This window comes from Squalius cephalus, assembly GCF_949319135.1.
Source record: "Squalius cephalus genome assembly, chromosome: 19".
In the NCBI taxonomy this organism is placed as follows: domain Eukaryota; kingdom Metazoa; phylum Chordata; class Actinopteri; order Cypriniformes; family Leuciscidae; genus Squalius; species Squalius cephalus.
The window spans coordinates 23,094,789-23,116,957 of NC_137140.1; the positions used below are offsets into that span (position 1 = coordinate 23,094,789).

Below are 22,169 nucleotides of genomic sequence, written 5' to 3' on the forward strand. Positions count from 1 at the left end.
CCCAGGATGCTTGCAATGGTAATTGTGCTGAGCCTAGTCTCTCTATGGGGGCTGCTTGCCACCCTATGGGAATTCTTAGCTGTAATCACACCTCTGCAGCAGCTCCTCTTACAGACAGCGTTAAAATAATGCAGCCCACACATACGCTGCTGTACTGAAAGACAAGAAGTGTGGGAGGAGTTGGATGACAAGTTTATTGGAACCAAACAACAGGGAGAAACTACTCTCTTTCAAGGAAACCACTCTGTCTCTCTCTCTCTCACACTCATTGACGGACACAGGGCACATTATGGACACCGCCACAACACACGTAGTGATGTGAATGTAATTTCACAGTTGTTTGTCTGATGAAGGAACGCTGTCCCCCTCAAAGGCATCACCTGACTGCTGGAATGCATGGAGCCGTGGTGGTGGGTCACATGGTTGGTCAGGTGGTCCTCGGCCGCCGGTTTCTCTCATGATCAACACACTTACACAATTACTGCAGCCCTCAAATGGGGCAAAGTGAGGGGAAGAGTTGCTTGAGAATCAATGATGTGTTTGTTCACTTTCTCTGCTGGCTGGGTTAACCTTAGATCATGAGGCTTCTTGAGGAGCCCTGGTGGCCAGGGTTCTAGTGTGTGGATTTATCTTTGATGGAATAATGACGCAGAAATAATGATTGTTCTCAAACAGGTTCCCTTAAACACTCCCACATGTCTGCTATTGGTTGAACTAACAGGTAGCTCCGCCCCATGCTCACACCATTGGTTGAACCAATTTTACTATGTCAGGCTGGTGGTGATATATGAAAAAATGTCATAGACAGTGGAAGTATAATTTAATTTCATTGAAAAATTCAATTCAATAGAAGTCTCTTATGCTCACCAAAGCTGCATTTATTTGGTCAAAAATACAGTAAAGTATATTGTGAAATGATTACAATTTAAAATAATGGTTACATGTATTTTTATATATTTAATATAGCTATTATGTTAATGTGGGTTTTTTTTTCTGCTTTGGAAAGCAGCCATTACTTCAACTTATGTTGTGTGATCCTTCCGAAATCATTCTAATGCTGATTTGGTTATCAAGCTAAATTTAGAATAATAATCAATGTGGAAAACAGTTGTGCTGCTTTATATTTTTTTAAGGATTCTTTGACAATTAGAAAGTTCAAAAGAACAGCATTTGTTTGAAATATAAATCTTTTGTATAATTGTCTTTATTGTAACCTTTTATCAGTTAATGTGTCCTTGCTGGAAAAAAAGTAATCATTAATTTTAAAAAAAATCTCCAAAAGTCTTCTCCAAAGACTCCAACTTTTGAATGGTAGTGATTTTTCTTTAGATATCTTTATAATCCACACAAATGTAATATAAAAGGAGAACTAGAAATTGTGCAATATTCTGATGAATGTGTTATGAGTGATGATAAACTAAACATAAAATAAAAAATCAAATTCACCTGCATCCAACACACTTATATTCAACTAACTTATTGTTAAATGTCATTTTATTTTGCAGCTGCATCATCCAATGAAAATGAGGAGAGAGTGTTCCGTGAGCGGATGCGTCCACGAAAACGTCAGGGGGCGGTTCGGAGGCGTGTCCATCAGGTTAACGGTCACAAGTTTATGGCCACCTACCTGAGACAGCCCACCTACTGCTCCCACTGCAGAGATTTCATCTGGTAAGAGAAGATGCGTGTTGCTCCTCACCTGTAGCCCTGTATGTCATCCACAATAGCTACTTCTATACAGGACTACCTTTATTATAAGGTCCTTTTCAGATATATAAAAGGTTTATGTCATTTTCAAAGGCGAAACCTGATGCTAATCACAGGCACTCCTCCTCCTGATTACAACAAAGGAGTTTGTGTAATGAATATTAATATTGAAAGCAAATTGCCACTGTCCTTTGTGCCAGTGCGGAGGGCATTTTATAGATTAGACAGATGTTTATTTTTATCTCTGCAAACAGTTCCTCCCAGTAGTAATAACTGTTCAGTCTAACTATTTGCATACCCAGTGCATCCCTTTGGCTATACACAATGCTGCTTGTTGCCACTGATAGAATCCGCTATAGAGATCTGTGTTGTAGCACAACCCACCCTCTGCTGGTCGGAAACAGAACTGCTCAATCCTGCTCAGAGTTGTTTAACACATTTATTTCTCTGTGGTTCTGCAGGGGTGTGTTGGGGAAACAGGGGTATCAGTGTCAGGGTGAGTAAGATGCCCTTCTCTTATGTACAGTGATAGTAGAATCAATTATAATATTTCCTGGTTTGATTCATCTTTATTTTTAGATATCTAGTGGAAAAAGTGGTAACACTTTACAATAAGGTCCCATTAGTTAAATTTCTGTTAAAGGGATAGTTCACTTTGAAATTAAATTTTGGTATGTTTTAGCTTACCTCAAGGGCATCCAAGATGTAGGTGTCTTTTTTTCTGCAGTAGTTTCACTTTTGATATTTTTAGGTCAAACCGTTCTTGCCTGACAGTCATATCATGCAGGTCTATGGTCACCCCCTCAAAGAGCATGCACTGAGTCCAAATTAAAACAATTCCCCATCGTCCAAATTAAACAATTCCCCATCGTAAGTACACATTGATGGCCTAAGACACGAAACGAGCGGTTTGTGTGAAAAAACGAACAGTATTTATATCGTTTTTACCTCTTATAACACAGCCACGTCCAAGTGATCTGAGGGCGCGGGCGCTTCCTGCTGTGTGACGTGTACGCAGACTGGTGCATAGATATATATACACTAGATGTCGCATTAAAGACATTCGTTCCAATGAACTGCCGTAGCCAAGGCGACATCTAGTGTATATATCTATGCACCTGTTTGCGCACACGTCACACACCAGGATGCGCTCACGCCCTCAGATCACTTGGACGTGGCTGTGTATAAGAGGTAAAAACGATATAAATACTGTTCGTTTTCTCACACAAACTGCTCGTTTCGTGTCCTGGGCCATCAATGTGTACTTATGATGGGGAATTGTTTAATTTGGACGATGGGGAATTGTTTAATTTGGACTTCTCTGTGCATGCTCTTTGAGACGGTGACCATAGACCTGCATGATATGACTGTCAGACAAGAACGGTTTGACCTAAAAATATCAAAATTGAAACTACTGCGGAAAAAAAGACACCTACATCTTGGATGCCCTTGAGGTAAGCTAAAACATACCAAAATTTAATTTCAAAGTGAACTATCCCTTTAATGCATTATTTAACATTAAATAACAATGAGCAGTACTTTTGTTTAAGTATTTATTAATCTTTGTCAATGTTAGGTAATAAAAATACAACTTTCCATAGTTAGTTCATGTTAGCTCAGGTCCTTTAAATAAAATTAACAAAGATGACTTTTGATTTTAAATGGTTCGTTAACCCAAAAATGAAAATTATGTCATTAATTCCTCACACTCATGTCATTCCAAGCCCGTAGGACTTTTGTTTTGTTTTTATCAAACTTTTTAAATTTAAATCTAAGAGATTTCTGTCCCTCCATTGACAGTCTACGCAACTACCACTTTGATGCTTCAAACAGTTCATAAAGAGATTGTAAAAATAATCCATATGAATTTTAGTCAAAATTTTCTGAATAGACTCGGTTGCTTTATATGATGAACAGATTGAATTTAGGCTCAAGCTTCTTCTTGCATGTCAAGCTGGTTCGGTTGAGCTTCTGTTCATCAATATCTGTTTATCATATAAAGCGATCATGTCTCTACAGAAAATTTGGAATAATCAGCTCAATTCATATGGATTAGTTTTACTATCTTTTTATGAAATTTTTGAAGGGACAGAAAGCTCTCAGATTTCATCAAAAATATCTTCATTTGTGTTTCAAAGATGAACGAAAGTCTTACGGGTTTGGAACTACATGAGGGTGAGCAATTAATGACAGAATTTTTCATTTTGGTTGAACTAACCCTTTAATAATGTATTAGTAAATGTTGAAATTTAGATTAAGATACATTCTTTTGAAGTATTTTACATGGTTAGTTCATGCTAACTAATGTAACCTTATTGTAAAGTGTTACCGAAGTAAACTTTTTGCCTATTCCTTAAATCTCTCAGTGTGTACCTGCGTGGTCCATAAGAGATGCCATGAGCTCATCATAACAAAATGTGCTGGCTTGAAGAAACAGGAAGACACTCCTGAAGAGGTCAGTTCTACTTTTCTCTCAAAAGACTGAGCTATGTTTGAGTTAGCGTACTAGTACTAGTTTTTGCAGTATGTATACTGCAGATCATTTTATGAATTACTACATTTGCCAAAATGTTGACAATTATCACAACAGAAAATACAGTGAGGAATACGACGTGGCTAACTTGACCTTCATTATACAGTGTGACAAATAATATCAGCCACAATTCTCTCTTTCTTGTAATATTTACAAACAATTTTGTTTCAATGAAAATAATTTATTTCCGAGGTGATTGCATCACACATAACATAATGAGATAACTGTACTGTAGCAAGGTCATGATGGTTGTTTTAAATGTTAAAGATTGATGCATAATATGTAATGATACACATAGTCATTTTTATTCTATTATAGTATTTATTTGTATTTTTATTTTATTCTACATTTATATTTTAAGTTTTCTCTTTAATTTTAGTTTTAGTAAAAAAAAAATATTTTATTTTTTTTATTCCAGTTTTAGTAATTATAGTCCTTCAGCTTAAACTTATTTTATTTAAAGTTTTAATTCATTCTCATTTTTTAAATATAATAATACAAATATTATTTTATTTCAGCTTTATTTAAATTAACATCAATTATTATTTAAGGCCCAGGCACCAATGGTGTGAAAACTGAGCTTATTATTAAAACCACATTGTTATTAAGGTAACACTTTACAATAAGGTTTAATTTGTTAACATTAGTTAACTATGTTAGTTGATATAAACTAACAGTGAACAGTACTTCTGCAGCATTTATCGATCTTATTTGATGCTAATCTCAACATTTACTAATATATTATTAAAATCTAACTTTTGTATCTGTTAACAGTAGTTAATGCACTAACATGAACATTTTTATTAACTAACATTAACAAAAGTTAATAAATGCTGTAAATATATATTGCTCACTGTTAGTTTATGTAAGTTAATGCATGAACTAATGGTAACAAATGAGACCTTGTTGTAAAGTGTTACCATTAATAGTTGTATGTTTTAGTTAACAATACCAACATTGAGCGCATGTTCCTAAAACTACTGAACCTGCTCAGGATTTCCTCAGCAGAGAGATCAGTTGAATTGTGGGTATCGTGGCATGAACGATGTTTTGTTTTTACAGGTTGGCTCCCAGCGCTTCAGTGTAAACATTCCACACATGTTCAGCATTCACAATTACAAAGTCCCCACCTTCTGTGACCACTGCGGCTCCTTACTTTGGGGACTGATGCGGCAAGGCCTGCAGTGCAAAGGCAAGCGTTGCAGATACCAGTGATGAATGATTTGTGATCAAACATCTGCTTTTGTTGCCATATATTCATTTATCTTCCTGTTTTCAGCCTGTAAAATGAATGTCCATCGGCGTTGTGAAAGTAATGTAGCTCCTAGCTGTGGTGTCGATGCCAGAAAAATTGCTAAAGTGCTTGCTGATCTCGGGGTGACACCAGACAAAATCTCCAACAGTACCCAACGCCGGAAAAAGGTGAGTAGAATTAAATATCTGCAGAATGTGGGGTGGCCAGATGGAACATGGGTCGATGCAAAAACTAAATGATGACTTTATAAGCAGAGGAATAAAATAAATAAAAGTATGACCACTCTAAATAATGATGCAGTAAAATGAGGCCAGTGATGATTATGACAGTGATGTAAAGGATTAGGACATTAAAATATTAAAAAGCAGTGATAATAAAAAATGTTTTCTCTTCAGTTGACTCCAGGGCAGGACCCTCAGCAATCCACGACAGAAGCCCCTTCATCAGAGGAGTCTGACCGATGCAAATCAGCTCCAACTTCACCCTGCGACCAGGGTACAGAATTACACAAACTCTCTTGCGCATACTCTGCAATCTTACTCTTTCACTATTACACATTCATCATTTATTTGCATTATTAAAGGGTTAGTACACCCAAAAATGAATATTTAATAAATTATCTGAATATTTTTTCTCCCTTATGTTTTTCTGAACCTCTATGATCCCTCACTGTGGAGACATTTTTAGGAATGTGCTAGATGCCACATGTTCAATTATTTCTATTATTTTCTGATTACAATGAATGGAAACTGGAGCTTTCAAGCTTCAAAAGTGACTTAAAGGAATAGTTCACCCAAAAATTTAAATTATCCCTCAAGCCTTCTTATGTATATATGACTTTTTTTCTTTCAGCTGAACACAATCAGTGTTATATTAAAAAATATCCTGGCTCTTCTCAGCTTTGTAATGGCATTGAATAGAGCCTGAGTTTTTGAAGCTCCAAAAGCACATCCATCCATCATAAAAGTAATCCATACGACCCCAATGTGTTAATAAATGCCTTCTGAAGCGAAGCGGTGGGTTTTTGTTAGAAAAATATCTATATTTAAAACTTTACAAACTATAATTTTATTAATTTTGGCTTCCGGCAACGGCCGTACACGTGTTGCAGAGAAAGTCGAATTCTGGCGGAAGGGTGACCTGACCTCTGACCCAATGTATGACAAAGGCTTAGGCGTATGGTAAGCTTAGGTGAGAATTGAGAAATGTTAAAGCGCAGAGGATAGAGCGAAACAAAATGCCGGTCATGAATTAGAAGTCTGAAAGGGAAGTTTTAAAGAAAAATATCAGAGGATTACAATATAAGAGAAGAGGAGCTACATCCTATGTCATAGTTCCACCAGAACTCGACTTTCTCAGTAACACATGTACGGCTGTTGCCAGAAGCCATTGATTATAGTTTATACATTTTAAACATGGATATTTTTCTTACAAAACCCCATCGCTTCGCTTCAGAAGTCGTATATTAACCTGAAGTCTAAAGTAAAACTGAATTTTAAAGTCTTTGGCTGAAATTCAGGTAATGGGGGTTTTGTTTCTGACACATGCTGTAAAGCAGTAGACCAATCACAACCGACTGGGCCATCTGACCAATCAGAGCAGAGTAGGCTTCCGGAAAGGTGGGGTTTAGAGAGAACAAGTCCTTGATCGAACTGTTTTAGACACTGTGAGAAAAGAGGTGATGATGCAATATATATTATGAGAAAATTAAAGGATGCGTGTAAACCTATTGCAGGAGACCTTCAAAACAAAATTAGAGCATAATAGGGGGACTTTGAAATGTTTCCATGTGTTTTATGGAAGAAATAAACTCATACAGGTTTAGAGAGCGAGTAAATGATAACAGATTTGTCATTTTTGAAAGAATTATTCCTTTAAGTCTAATACTGTATTTGTCTGTCTGTAGCAGAGCTTGCAGAACTGGAGAGTATCCGCAAGGCCCTGTCATTTGGCCAGGAGCACAAGTCTTCCTCCTCTTCCTCGTGCAGCGGCGTTCAGAGCACAGCGACCGAGAGCCGGGAGAATGGAGACGTGAAGACCGTACAGACGAAGAGAATGAGTCTCACGGACTTCTCGTTCATCAAAGTGCTGGGCAAAGGCAGCTTCGGCAAGGTGAGGGTTACGAATCGGTGCTTTTCAGTTTTAGCGTATGAAAACAAATCAACATCTTCACATTGCCCTCTCCGTGCTGTAGGTGATGCTGGCTGAGCTGAAAGGCTCAGATGAAGTTTACGCTGTGAAAGTTTTGAAAAAAGACGTCATCCTTCAAGATGATGATGTGGACTGCACTTTGACAGAGAAACGCATTCTGGCCCTGGCTAGAAAACATCCCTATCTGACTCAGCTTTTCTGCTGCTTCCAGACGAAGGTAAAACAGTCACTAAATCAAAACATGATTCTCTCTAATCTAGACATTTCAAGTCATTTTTTCTTCTTATCAGATTAAACACTTTAGTGCTGCAGTTTTCCTAATGTCACCTTCATGATGTTCCAAACCCAGTATTACTTTCTTTCTACTGTGAAACAGTTTTTTTGGGGGGATTCTCGACTTAATGTCCACCTGTTGTCCATAGAATGAAAGTGGATGGATTCACACTGTCAATCTCTAAAATAGAGCTTTATTCAATGATTCATTGTAGCTTAATTTGACTTGCATGATACATTCCAAGCCATATGATAGCTACAGTATGTGTGAGGAGCAGACCAAGTAAATGATGACAAATGGTGAGCTATTTCTTTAAAAAAATAAAACGTTGAATTTGTCATGAACTAACAATACATAATAGCTTTTATTAGTTTAGGTTCATGTTAATTTGTATATTCACTGTTTAAACTTTTGAGGTCGGAAAGATTTTTGAATGTTTTTGTCTCTTCTGGTCACCAAGGCTGCATTAATTTGATCAAAAATACAGTAATATTGTGAAATATTATTACAGTTTAGATTAACTTTTTATTTTAAAATTTCTGTTTTAATTCCTGTGGTAGCAAAAGCTGAAATTTCAGCAGCCATTCCTCAAATCTTCGAAGTCACATGATCCTTCAGAAATCATTCTAATATGCTGATATAAATATATAACAATAGTGCATACTAAATATGCTTTAACATATCAAGTTCATGACACCTAATGCATTAACGAATGATCTCAAATGGAAACATATTGTGAAATATCATGTGAAAAATCTCAAACTATTCTTACAGTCCAGCAGATGGCAGAGCCACACAGGATTGATCAGGATTTAGAATAACAGAAGTTGTCCAGGAGGTGGCAGTGTGAACTATTTCTGACACCCGTGTATCACAATGTGGTTTGAAGGTGACAGTCCAGTATAAAAAGAACTTGAGAAGTCAGATGAGGTTATGAAACTTTTAACAAGTTTAGCAATTATAAGTGGTTCATGATAAATACAAGTTTTATTTTCTAAGTTAAAAAAAAGAAAAAGAAAACAGCATGTGAGGGAAAATAGTTGAAAAATAGCCGTCCAATAAGTTCACAATGCTGGTTACTACTTTTAATTTTGTTTAATCACCCAGGGTTCCCAAAATTCTGCACACGATTGTATTTGCGGATAGGGAAGGCAAGTAGAAGTGGTATGGTTCTATCAATGAACTGTGCCCATTAAAGACTCTGACATCCTTTTCACTAGGGCTTTTATCGCTCTCATCATCGGCCTCTTCTCTATTTTGCACTTTCACTTCTTTCCGTCTCTTGTTCAGCTTCCCCTCCCATGCCCCAGTTACACTCACAGTGATATCTAGTGTCCTCGTTTCTCTTTTTCACTCTTCGACTACCACCCACTAGTATCTCCCTTCTCATTCGCCCGCATCTGAGAACACAGGACAAACTGACGGAGGGCAACAAAGCAAGAAACGCAAAGAAAGAAGGGTTGGAGGCGGTAGTAGTGCGGGAAAGGGGCAGAAAGAAGAAGGAAGACATGATTTGGGTGGAAGAGGAGTCGTGTACTCTTTTTGAACTGCTGCCTCTGGTTTTAATCAGCTTTGGGATCACAGCCATATTCTTATCAACTGTAATTACGCTGCAGAAATGTAAATAACATTACACAACTGTTTCTGATGAGGCCTGTTGGGACCATGGGTAGACATGCTCCTGCACAGAGAAAATAGCCAAAAGAAGGGGCCCTGTAGAAATACAGTGAGGAGGATTTTGGAACATGTAAAGTCTAAATGATTGCCTAAGAAAAAGAAAGAAGGAGGGGAAGATAGTTAGCTTATGCTGGAGAATTAACTGGGACTATTATATTATATTATATTATATTATATTATATTATATTATATTATATTATATTATATTATATTATATATATTATATGTAATATATTATGTTATTTAAAACTTAACATCAGTTTTAATTTAAAAATATTTTTTAAAGGATTCTAGCCTACTGATTAATAAATATGAAAAATTATTATTATATTATATTATAATATATTATATTATTTAAAAGTTAACATCAGTTTTAATATAAAAATATATATATATTTTAGAGGATTGTAGCCTACTGATTAATAAATATGAATAATGGCTATGGAATAAATATTATATTATATTATATTATATTATATTATATTATATTATATTATATTATATTATATTATATTATATTATAAAAACTTAAAGGTATCGCGGAGGATTTTCCCGAATTTTAGAAAAGAACCGCCCTTTCCACTATTTGAAAAAATGCACATGCGCAACACTCTACCTGCTCCCGAGAGGGAACACCTATTAAACGTGTGCACGAGAGAGCATGCACGAGCTAATCATAGCTTACATTAACTTTTACTAGCAGTGATTTTAAATGGATTTCTCCAAATAGCATGCCAAACTTTACCTGTCAAGAAACTTCGCGACTGAGGCATCAGTGGGAAGCCCAACCTGTGTTTTGAGCGCACGCCATCGTGTGAATCGTGTGCACGAGCACGTACGATGGCCTTACGTAAACATATCACCAGAATGATTGACACTTAGGAGGACCAATAGTCTTGATGATCCACCCGGAAAAAGAAAATCCTCCGCTATACCTTTAAGTTCTAAGACGTATAAAATAAAATAAAGAATTCTAGCCTATTGATTATTAACAAAAATGAATAATGACATTATATCATATTACAATCTTAACTTAAGTTCTAATAAAAAAATAAAATGAAATAAAGAATTCTAGCCTGATTCACCCCTATGTCGCACAAGTGTTACATATGATGTATTATATTTATTATATTCAAATTTAACTTAACATTCAGTGAAAAAATAAAATAAGAAATTCTAGCCTTTTGATTATTAACAAATATGGATAATCATATAATGCCATGTTATGTTTAGTCTGCTGTCGAATCGATTAATCACGAATAATCGAATCTAACATACATTTTATATATTTATATATATATATATATATATATATATATATATATATATATATATATACACACAGTGGGGAGAACAAGTATTTGATACACTGCCGATTTTGCAGGTTTTCCCACTTACAAAGCATGTAGAAGTCTGTAATTTTTATCATAGGTACTCTTCAACTGTGAGTGACGGAATCTAAAACAAAAATCCAGAAAATCACATTGTATGATTTTTAAGTAATTAATTTGCATTTTATTGCATGACATAAGTATTTGATACATCAGAAAAGCAGAACTTAATATTTGGTACAGAAATCTTAGTTTGCAATTACAGAGATCATACGTTTCCTGTAGTTCTTGACCAGGTTTGCACACACTGCTGCAGGGATTTTGGCCCACTCCTCCATACAGACCACCTCCAGATCCTTCAGGTTTCGGGGCTGTTGCTGGGCAATACTGACTTTCAGCTCCCTCCAAAGATTTTCTATTGGGTTCAGGTCTGGAGACTGGCTAGGTCACTCCAGGACCTTGAAATGCTTCTTACGGAGCCACTCCTTAGTTGCCCTGGCTGTGTGTTCGGGTCATTGTCATGCTGGAAGACCCAGCCACGACCCATCTTCAATGCTCTTACTGAGGAAAGGAGGTTGTTGGCCAAGATCTTGCAATACATGGCCCCATCCATCCTCCCCTCAATACGGTGCAGTCGTCCTGTCCCCTCGCAGAAAAGCATCCCCAAAGAGTGATGTTTCCACCTCCATGCTTCACGGTTGGGATGGTGTTCTTGGGGTTGTACTCATCCTTCTTCTTCCTTCAAACACAGCGAGTGGAGTTAAGACCAAAAAGCTCTATTTTTGACTCATCAGACCACATGACCTTCTCCCATTCCTCCTCTGGATCATCCAGATGGTCAGTGGCAAACTTCAGATGGGCCTGGACATGCGCTGGCTTGAGCAGGGGGACCTTGCGTGCACTGCAGGATTTTAATTCATGACGGCGTAGTGTGTTACTAATGGTTTTCTTTGAGACTGTGGTCCCCGCTCTCTTCAGGTCATTGACCAGGTCCTGCCATGTAGTTCTGGGCTGATCCCTCACCTTCCTCATGATCATTGATGCCCCACGAGGTGAGATCTTGCATGGTGCCCCAGACCGAGGGAGATTGACCGTCATCTTGAACTTCTTCCATTTTCTAATAATTGCGCCAACAGTTGTTGTCTTCTCACCAAGCTGCTTGCCTATTGTCCTGTAGCCCATCCCAGCCTTGTGCAGGTCTACAATTTTATCCCTGATGTCCTTACACAGCTCTCTGGTCTTGGCCATTGTGGAGAGGTTGGAGTCTGTTTGATTGAGTGTGTGGACAGGTGTCTTTTATACAGGTAACGAGTTCAAACAGGTACAGTTAATACAGGTAATGAGTGGAGAATGGGAGGGCTTCTTAAAGAAAAACTAACAGTCTGTGAGAGCCGAAATTCTTACTGGTTGGTAGGTGATCAAATACTTATGTCATGCAATAAAATGCCAATTAATTATTTAAAAATCATACAATGTGATTTTCTGGACTTTTGTTTTAGATTCTGTCTCGCACAGTTGAAGAGTACCTATGATAAAAATTACAGACCTCTACATGCTTTGTAAGTAGGAAAACCTGCAAAATCAGCAGTGTATCAAATCTTTCCCTCATTAAAGCTGTCTGATTTTCAAATACTTTTTGCTTCAAATCAAAGTTTGTTGTATTGTGATTCACCTAGCTGGTTGGACAACCCTTTAACAACTCTTTTCTAAATCCCTATGGGGAAAAATGGAATAGAATAGAATAGAAAAAATGCTTCCAGAATTTCTGCTATAGCAGAAGAAAGGGGATTGACATTGGCTATACTCATTCACACAGTGACTCGAATACCGTATGTAAGCTGTTGTGTGAACAGGACAATTTCAGAGTCACATGAGGTCAGTGACATCTTTCCATCTAAACTACTTTCCATCTAAACTACTTTCTTCTTCTTTAGGCATAATATTTTATGAAAATGCACTCTGTGGATCCTTTTTCGTCTCATTTTCCTTTTTTTTACCTAACAGGGGATTTTTAATGCAAATACATTTGCATGGCTCGACTCATGGCTCATTGTGTTAGTTTGTGTGTTTTACACAAACAAACGATCTGCTGCTTTTAAAACACTCTTTCCATACTCACGCACATTTCTCTGTGTCTTGTCTCACCAAATCTTGTGTGTTATTCAACCACCAGAAATGTGGAGGAGCATGTTTGTGGTGGCCTAATAACACGCAAGCTTTGGTGAAACAAGATAAATCCAATAAACACTACACTAGACTCACTAAATGTAGATATTCATAATGTTATTTATTCATGCCTGTAAGTATAAGTCAAGAGAGAAGAGAGGACAGACTTGTATATATAAAACCAGTGAAGTGATTTTTTTTTTATGCCACAACTGAAATGTTCAGCCTACTGATTATTAACAATTATTATATTATATTATATTATATTATATTATATTATATTATATTATATTATATTAAAATATGAATATATACTATATTAAAATTCTGTCACAGATTACTCACATAAACATTGCAAAATATTTTGCCTAAGCTCATGTAGGATTGGGGTATGACATGATATAGCTTAAAACTATTATGTGAGTGATGATGTGAGTGAGTATTCTTATATTGCTAGGTTCATTTTAATTAATCATTTTGCATAACTTCCCAACATCTAGAAATAGTGTACAGCTATAACTTCTAAAGATAAGTGAGTTAGAAGAATTAGATCAGTAGATATTGAAAATGGCTCTGTCTTGACTTGTGGTTTGTTATGGTTATGGACAGTGTGTTAGTGTGACTCCATTCCCAGCTGAGGACAGACACAGATGAGGTCATTAACACAGCTCACAGCTCACTATCTCTAGCACTGGCGTAACCCAGAAACCCTCATGTGCTTCCCTCCGCTGTGAAGCAATCTAGACTCAAGTGAGTTCAGTGAACCTGTGCCCTGATGATTTAGAAGATTTAGAACATGTAGTCTTGCTCTGTGTGTCTAAACACTAGTGGAACTGCATATACTTTTAAATACAGATGCACTGCAAACAATTACCGAGATGAAGACCCAAGATCTAGATTACGTCACTTTCAATGCTTTTAAGATCTCTTGCTCTTATTCTCTCTCTTTAATTTCGAAGTTGTCTTTATTAGGGCAAAATGTGAACTATATTTCTAGAGACATGCAGTTTCAGATCACTCTTTTTGTCAAATTTCAGATTTGTGTCATTGTCTTATACGCCGAGTTGCTGGTCTCATGTGTTCTCTCCGCAATTAAATGGGTGATTTGAGCACATTTTCTTTCTTTCAACCCTCTTGCTTCTCTCTTTCTCTTTCTCTCTTCCTCTTTTTCCAGAGTAAATTGATGAGTTGAATTCGCTCTCAAAACTCTGAACAATGTTGTATTGCAGCCAGACCTGAGCTCATATTTCTCCTGCACGAAAACATCTTTCCTTCCATCTTTTGCTTTTTCTTAGTCCGTCTCTTTGTCTGCATTGCTCTCCGTTCTAACCTCTAACCTTTTTTTCTGTTAGACTGTTGGCTCTGACCATCTTTATTTCTGTAAATTGTCAGTGTATCTCATTCAAAATTCTTTTAAAACGTCTTGATCTTTATTTGAAAAAAATGAAAGAGCAGTTTTATGTCTATCCTTGTATTGTTCAACTGGTTGATATTAGAAAAGTAATTAGTAATGCAGTACTTTTTAGAGAGAGTAATTAGCACAGTAATCTAATCACATTGTTGAAGAAGCTAGTAATTAATTAATCTTTTAGAGTAACTTACCCGACACTAATTGTGAGATCAAATTTAAAATGAGATACAAAGTCACAATATGAGATATTAAGTTGCAACAATGTTGGAATTACAAGAAAGTCAATTGAGAAATGAAGTCACAATTACAGGAACATTACACACATTTGGGCATAATTACTTTTTTCTGGGTGGTAACAGGTTTCCATAACAGTCATAAATTACTGTCACACCCTGATGGCTTGTTTTGTACTATTCAAACAATTTCTATACACACAATACCATTAAAATTCTGGGGCTGATTCCCAGGATTTTTTTTTATGTTTTTTTGGTCCCACTTTATATTAGTTGTCTTTAACTACTATGGTTTAACATTTAAATTCATCAGGTGATAACTGGTATTTATTTTGCACATACATGTTTTTAAATTGTAATTGTAAGTAATTTATTCCTGTCATGGCAAAGGTTAATTTCCTCCAGAAATCATTATAATATGCTGATTTGGTGCTCAAGAAATATTTCTTCTAATTATCAATGTTGAAAAAAATTTTTTTCAGGATACTTGTATGCATTTATTTGAAATTGAAATCTTTTGTCACATTATAAAATCTTTACTGTAACTTTAGATCAATTGAATGCATCCTTGCTGAATAAAACGGTAGTGTAATAATGATTAACATTTTAGAATTACCGCTCATTTAACTCCAAACTATTGCCGCATTCAGTAGCACTGCAGAACGTACAGTACAGCTGTATTCCGCCACGGGTTTGTTGAAGTTGTTGAGATGTGTATGTGTCTATAGGCTTTCAATAATGCAGATTACAGGTCTTATCATGTTTGTGTACTGTATGTCTGTTTTGTGTTTTCAGCACCGGTTTGTCAGAAGCGCCCTGCACCTGCAGTCTTTAGAAAATAAGCCATTGAAAATGTCTTTCATAACATGTTATATAAGCATGGATGAGACTAAACAGACGTTTCCTTGCACCACCCGTCTATTTGAGCATGACAGAGAACTGCCCTGCATAACACACACGCACCATCATTTCAGATGCAACGATACACTGTTCTTTTCTACATTCATGAGTCATGACACAATATTGAAAAGTCGTCTTGTGTCCCCTTTTAAGCTGACAAAACAGAGCCAGTTTTGACTAACCCAAACGGGGCTGTGCTGTGTCCACTATCTTCCAATCGGGGCTGATGTCTTGTGGTCCAACCCAAACGGAAGAAACTATTTGTTCATTTCTAATTAGGGGCAGGAAATGTTTGTTCATATTGGATTGGGTGGGCCTCCTTCAGATTTCTTGGCACATTTACACAAACTATTTAAGCATCCTGTTTAAATTCCTCCTCTCTGAATGAACAAAATACACAAGTGGGCTTTTGTACACTTACATAAGATAACGTTATTCATCAAAAGTCATGGCTTAAAACAATTTGTGTCAGTCAGGCAATGTTGAGTATGTCAGTGTGATATTTCTGGCAGCACTTCATTATGTATTCTGAATTAAATACCAACCACCACTTCACTATTAAGGTTCATTTAATATATCTATATTCTGATTGATTTAGTATACTATTATTATCATTAACCTCCCTGCATAATGATTAAGAAGTATAATATTGGCACAAAATAAGTACAAAGTACTTTAAAACTCTGATTCGTTCAAATTTCTTCAAATTCAAACCTAATGTTTGTCCCGCACTGTGCAATGGATATGAATTATATACCTCAAATCATGTGGCATACTATGTGATATATGCTTTTACATTTATAAGACTTAAAAACAACAATAAAATGTTTAAAAAATCGAACAAAATGAATCAACAAAGTGTGAGGGACCTTATTTATATCTAAAGTATAGACACTTGAAGGTCGGAGCTTTTAACTTGAGCAAATAAGAAACTACATAGAAACCCTCTTCAATCTCAAATCCTACACTTTTGCATATGAATACCACCTACAACAGTCTAGAATGATGTTGTTGACATTTGCACTGGCAAGCATCACTTCTGTACTGTGCAATTGTTGAATACTGTAAATAAAATATAGTGATTCAGGAGAACTAAGGAGAATCAGCTATTACAACCAATTAACTCAAAGACGGTACAGGACAAAGAACTAAGGAGAAATAAATTAAATACATATGGAGTAATGAGGAAACTAATTAAACAACAGGTGAACGAAATCAGTAACTATGAGAACAAACTAGTGAACTATTGACAGAGAATATAGGCAAACAGAAACTGAACAGAAACAGGACATACACGTTACAGATAAGAGATTAAAGGCCAGATTAACTGACAGCTTGTGTCTGTGCAAACCCTCTTTTGGCGTTAAAAAACTACTGTCAGGATTTACTAAAGGCACGCAGTGAAAAATTGTCAATGATAAGGCAACTGACCTTATTGCATATACATTTGTAGGAGTTTCCCTTTCTGACGCAAAATTTATGGGAGGGAGAGTATTTAAATAACTCATGCAATGTGATTTACTTAGGTTTGTGGTAGTTTATGAGATTGATTTACCCAAATAAAGCATATTTTATACCATTTTTTGTGCTTGACATGGCTGATATTTGCTGTAGGAGGAGGAACCGCAGTGAACAAAGAGAGCGTGTGATAGAAGGGAGAATTTTCTCACTTGTGTTCATTTTTTTGGAATGCCAGAGGAAGACAAACACATCGTTTGTCAAGTCACATTATTTTTAATTTGCTGAATGTGTTAATTACCCTCACCTGATTTTCACCGGCTGTTTGTTTGCGACTCTACGCTAATTTGCGTTGCTCTTGGTAGATTGCGTTGGTCAAAATGGAAATGAGCTACAGCATCTGTGCTCTTTAATTCTCCACTCCCATCGGCGCTTTTATGGGATCGCGGTTTAATGCTAATTTGACCTGTTTGGTAAATCTGGCCCTAAGTGATTATTTAGCAAAGAATAGATATATGATTTGATATGATGTTTTATCTTAAACAAAGACTTACAGTAATTGTGTTGTGTGTGTTTTTATGTTTTGTTTCCTTATAATCCATTGACCTTTGCTTGGCATAGCTAAGTGTGAGTGGGTGTGTGTGAAGCTTTTTGGACCAGTGAATCAGCGATATGATTGGTGCAAAAAAAATCAGGGCTTATGCCCAGAAGAACACCATCACTACGGTCAAAGATTGAGCTGGACCAGTCTCGTTATGGGGGTGTTTGCTTCTCCAGGAAGTGGAAATCTTGACAGTATGAAGGACATAATGGATTCTTTGAAGTCTCAGGCCATTTTGGCAGAGCGTATGGTGCCTTCTGTGCATGGACTGAAGCTTGATGATCAGTGGACTTTCCAGCAGGTCAATGATCATATCCAAATCTACCCAAACCTGGTTCAGGGCTCGGTCCTACAATGTTCTTAAATGGCATGCTTAGTCTCCAGATTTAAATCTCATTGAAAATCTTTGGTGGGATTCTAAGAGAGCAGTGACAACATGAAAACCAAAGATTATCAGTGATCTGAAAGCTTTTGCGCATGAGGTATGGGCTAAGATTCCACTAGAGAGGTGACAGAAGCTTTAATGCACTTAGAGGCAACATTTATTGGAGGTTATAAAAAGTAAAGGATTTGCTACAAAGTTTGATGTTTTGGGGATGTTTAGAGACATTTTTAAACATAGTAACTTAACATTCTCAGAATTACACAAATATGTATTAATAAACTTTCTATGATAGTTTGCTGATACCTTAGTTGAAGTGTTTTCATAAAATGTAATCGAAGACTATAGGTATACAAAGACAGTGCGGGTGCACTCCTATTACTTATGAATGGGAGAAACTGCAACTCATAATATGGCAGAATAAGTCCCGCCTTCTAAATAAAAGAGCCAATCTCTATTTGGCAAAGTCATTGCGTCACTGCAGCTGCTGTTAGAAGCTCCGGTTCCCATGTAATCCAGAGACTCGCGCTTAGGACTGCACATGGACATGGACAAAACTAAGTTTTTTTAGCGCTATTTGAGCATAGGAAACAACATTTATAGCACAATTCATGTCAGATTTTGTTGCTGATTTGAATTATGTTATTTAAATGTGAGTTCGGCAAGCAGTTTTTGAGTTTTCAGTATTCCCCCATTCAAATAGATAGGACTTGTTCTTGGGTGCCCGAAATAGCTGCCCAGAGGCATTGCACATATGTGACCCTGGACCACAAAACCAGTCACATGGGTCAATTTTCTGAAATTGAGATTTATACATCATCTGAAAGCAGAATAAATAGGCTTTTCATTGATGTATGGTTTGTTAGGATAGGGCAATATTTGGCTGAGATACAACTATTTTAAAATCTGGAATCTGAGGGTGCAAAAAAATCAAAACATTGAGAAAATCACCTTTAAATTTGTCAATTTATGTTCACGATTGTGCTGCATTCACTCACAAAAATAAATGTTATCTTTACGGTTGGAAATTTACAAAATATCTTCATGGAACATGATCTTTAATTAATATCCTAATGATTTTTGACATAAAAGAAAAATGTATATTTTTGACCCATACAATGTATGTTTGGCTATTGCCACAAACATACCCGTGCGACTTATGACTGGTTTTGTGATCCAGGGTCACATATGGTTGCTGAGTGAAAAGACTTTCCTTGAAAGGGACTTTGATTTACTTTACAACAGCAGAACGTTTTTCTGGTCAGGGGTGTTGAGTAATTTGAAATTTGACAACTTTTTGGGGGATGTTGAATAAGTGGTAAATAACTGCTAAAATATGGTAATTTTATATCATATTTATTATAATATTTTTAAAAACATAAAAGTCTATGAAATCTCTCCATGTACAGTTGATAGCCGGGTAAACTTTGAACTGCATGATTTCATGTAGCTTTACTGGAAATGCATTTCTCTGAATTGGGGACTTGTGTTGTTTTATTGTAAGGGCAATTTAAAAGCTGTATCTCAACTTCCTGATCATAAACTACATGGATAAATAGATCAATGGATTATGATAATAAGTGTATACGGTTTTATATTGATATGCCTATTTCCTAATTTATTGGAAGGGAACACGAGAATCCCTAACTTTCTTTTCATGTTTCCTTATTAGAGATACATTACAAGAAATGTTTCCTACTGTGAGTCAGAATGTGAGTTTCATTTTATCATCCAAGTGCCTGTGCTGGAATTATTTTATGTTTATTGTGTTTTCTGGTAATTATATAAGCAAATTTGCTTTGTTGTCTGTTGGCGTGTGCAGTGCTTAACTGTTATCCGGACAGCTGTATGAGAAACTGCAACAGGATTAACAGTGAAACTGTAGATGATTTTAAATCACGCTAATATTGGGTGTAGAGTCCTGTTCTATGAAAATGAACTATCTTTTTTGTCTTCTTTCTCATTCTCTCTCTATCTCTGCAGGATCGGTTGTTCTTTGTTATGGAGTATGTAAACGGAGGAGACCTGATGTTTCAGATCCAGCGCTCACGAAAGTTTGATGAAGCTCGTTCCCGTTTCTACGCAGCTGAGGTCACATCAGCACTTATGTTCCTGCACCAACACGGCGTCATCTACAGGTATATCTAAGTCAACAGGAAATGTTATTCAGAGCCTGTTTTACTTTCATAATGTGTCATTTTTATGAATGATTGATGAGGTTTACGAGATATATTTTTTCCTATTGAAAATCTAGGGCAGGACTTAATTTTATCAATCAAAAAACTACTGGATTGTGAAAAGTATAGGTATTGCATACCAAAATGGAGCCAGGTGGTTTAGACATTTTGATTGAAAAATAATTGGTAACACTTTAGCCCAGGGTCCCATTCCCATTGTTAACTAGTTTTTTATTTGCATGCATATTACTAGGATTTAAGCTGTTTATTAGTGCTTATAAAGCACATAATAATGCCTTATTTTGCATGACCATATTCTACATCCCTTAATCCTGCCCAATACCTAAACTTAACAACTACCTTACTAACTATTAATAAGCAGTAATTAGGAGTTTATTGAGGCAAACGTTGTAGTTAATAGTTTGTTAATAGTGAGAATTGGACCCTAAACTAAAGTGTGACCAAAAAATAAATAAATGTGTAATAAACATTAATATTTAATAATAACAATAGCAGAAATAATACATTGTTGTTGTTGCTTACATATGGCTGTCTCTGCATATTAAGCTATGGTATGAACAGCTATTTTGACAAAACAAAAGTGCACAAAAAGTGCACACTTCACCTTAAACGTTAACATGAAATCACAATTTGTATGTTCTTAATGCCCATTTATATTCCTGGTCTCAAAATTGACTATATTATTTCATGTTACATTTTTTGATGACACTAGCTGTGTAAAAATGGCACACTTTAAAGACACACGCTAGTCATACCATGAGACTGCAGTGTGACTTCAGCTCCCACAAATGATGCCAATCCTACCCAGGCATCATGCTAACTGGCACTCAAAGACTTTAAATGCTTGTTTTTGTTCCAACTCTGAGGTAGATGCTAATCCCATTTGACCCTGGAGAGTTAGAAAAAGATCACGCCATTGTCTCTGTAGCATTTAGTATCAGCTAACCTCCCTCAATGAAATAAAGTCACCATTCAGGCCAGAGCAGCTTTCATGCTCCCCAGGGACAGCCGAAGATACAGTGTATACTGTGGGCTGACTTCATCTCTGAGCTCTTGATACAGTTCAGATTTTTTGAACAGAGGCTGATAATATGAAACAACTGTGAAAAGTCTCAAAGGACTAATCCACGACCGTTTGTCAGGGTCTGCACAAATCTACACGAGAAGCCCCCTCATTTTCCTAGCATTTCTTTATTCATACACACTCACCATTCTAACATTCACAACACACTCACACACACACACACACACACACACACACACAAACACTACGTTCATAAAGCAACAAATACAGTTGTAAGTCTTGTTTAAAGGGATAAAAATGGCAAGATACAGTTGTCAGTCTTGTTTAGAGTGATAAAATGGCAAAACAGTTGTTAGTCTTGTTTAAAGTGATAAATATGGCAAAATACAGTTGTCAGTCTTGTTTAAAGTGATAAATATGGCAAAATACAGTTGTCAGTCTTGTTTAAAGTGATAAATATGGCTAAATACAGTTGTCAGTCTTGTTTAGAGTGATAAATATGGCAAAATACAGTTGTCAGTCTTGTTTAAAGTGATAAATATGGCTAAATACAGTTGTCAGTCTTGTTTAGAGTGATAAATATGGCAAAATACAGTTGTAAGTCTTGTTTAGAGAGATAAATATGGCAAAATACAGTTGCCAGTCTTGTTTAAAGTGATAAATATGGCAAAATACAGTTGTCAGTCTTGTTTGGAGTGATAAATATGGCAAAATACAGTTGTCAGTCTTGTTTGGAGTGATAAATATGGCAAAATACAGTTGTCAGTCTTGTTTGGAGTGATAAATATGGCAAAATACAGTTGTAAGTCTTGTTTAGAGTGATAAATATGGCAAAATACAGTTGCCAGTCTTGTTTGGAGTGATAAAT

At 36.2% G+C, this 22,169-nt stretch overlaps 2 protein-coding genes across 3 annotated transcripts in view; one reads left to right on the forward strand and one right to left on the reverse strand.

Moving 5' to 3' along the window:
- The window catches only part of LOC307146748 (oxoeicosanoid receptor 1-like), a 424,896-nt gene that overhangs the window by 213,295 nt on the left and 189,432 nt on the right, over nt 1-22,169 (reverse strand). The window lies entirely within an intron of this gene.
- prkcea (protein kinase C, epsilon a) overlaps nt 1-22,169 on the forward strand; it is a 69,129-nt gene that overhangs the window by 28,374 nt on the left and 18,586 nt on the right. The window contains exons 3-11 of one of the 2 annotated variants that reach the window (XM_079850979.1): nt 1,506-1,671; nt 2,169-2,203; nt 4,074-4,162; nt 5,303-5,432; nt 5,520-5,662; nt 5,891-5,990; nt 7,405-7,607; nt 7,690-7,863; nt 20,063-20,217. In XM_079850979.1, the coding sequence (XP_079707105.1) occupies nt 1,506-1,671; nt 2,169-2,203; nt 4,074-4,162; nt 5,303-5,432; nt 5,520-5,662; nt 5,891-5,990; nt 7,405-7,607; nt 7,690-7,863; nt 20,063-20,217 (1,195 nt within the window). Of the gene's footprint in view, nt 1-1,505; nt 1,672-2,168; nt 2,204-4,073; nt 4,163-5,302; nt 5,433-5,519; nt 5,663-5,890; nt 5,991-7,401; nt 7,608-7,689; nt 7,864-20,062; nt 20,218-22,169 lie in introns of both variants that reach the window. The other variant, XM_079850978.1, reaches the window with a different exon arrangement.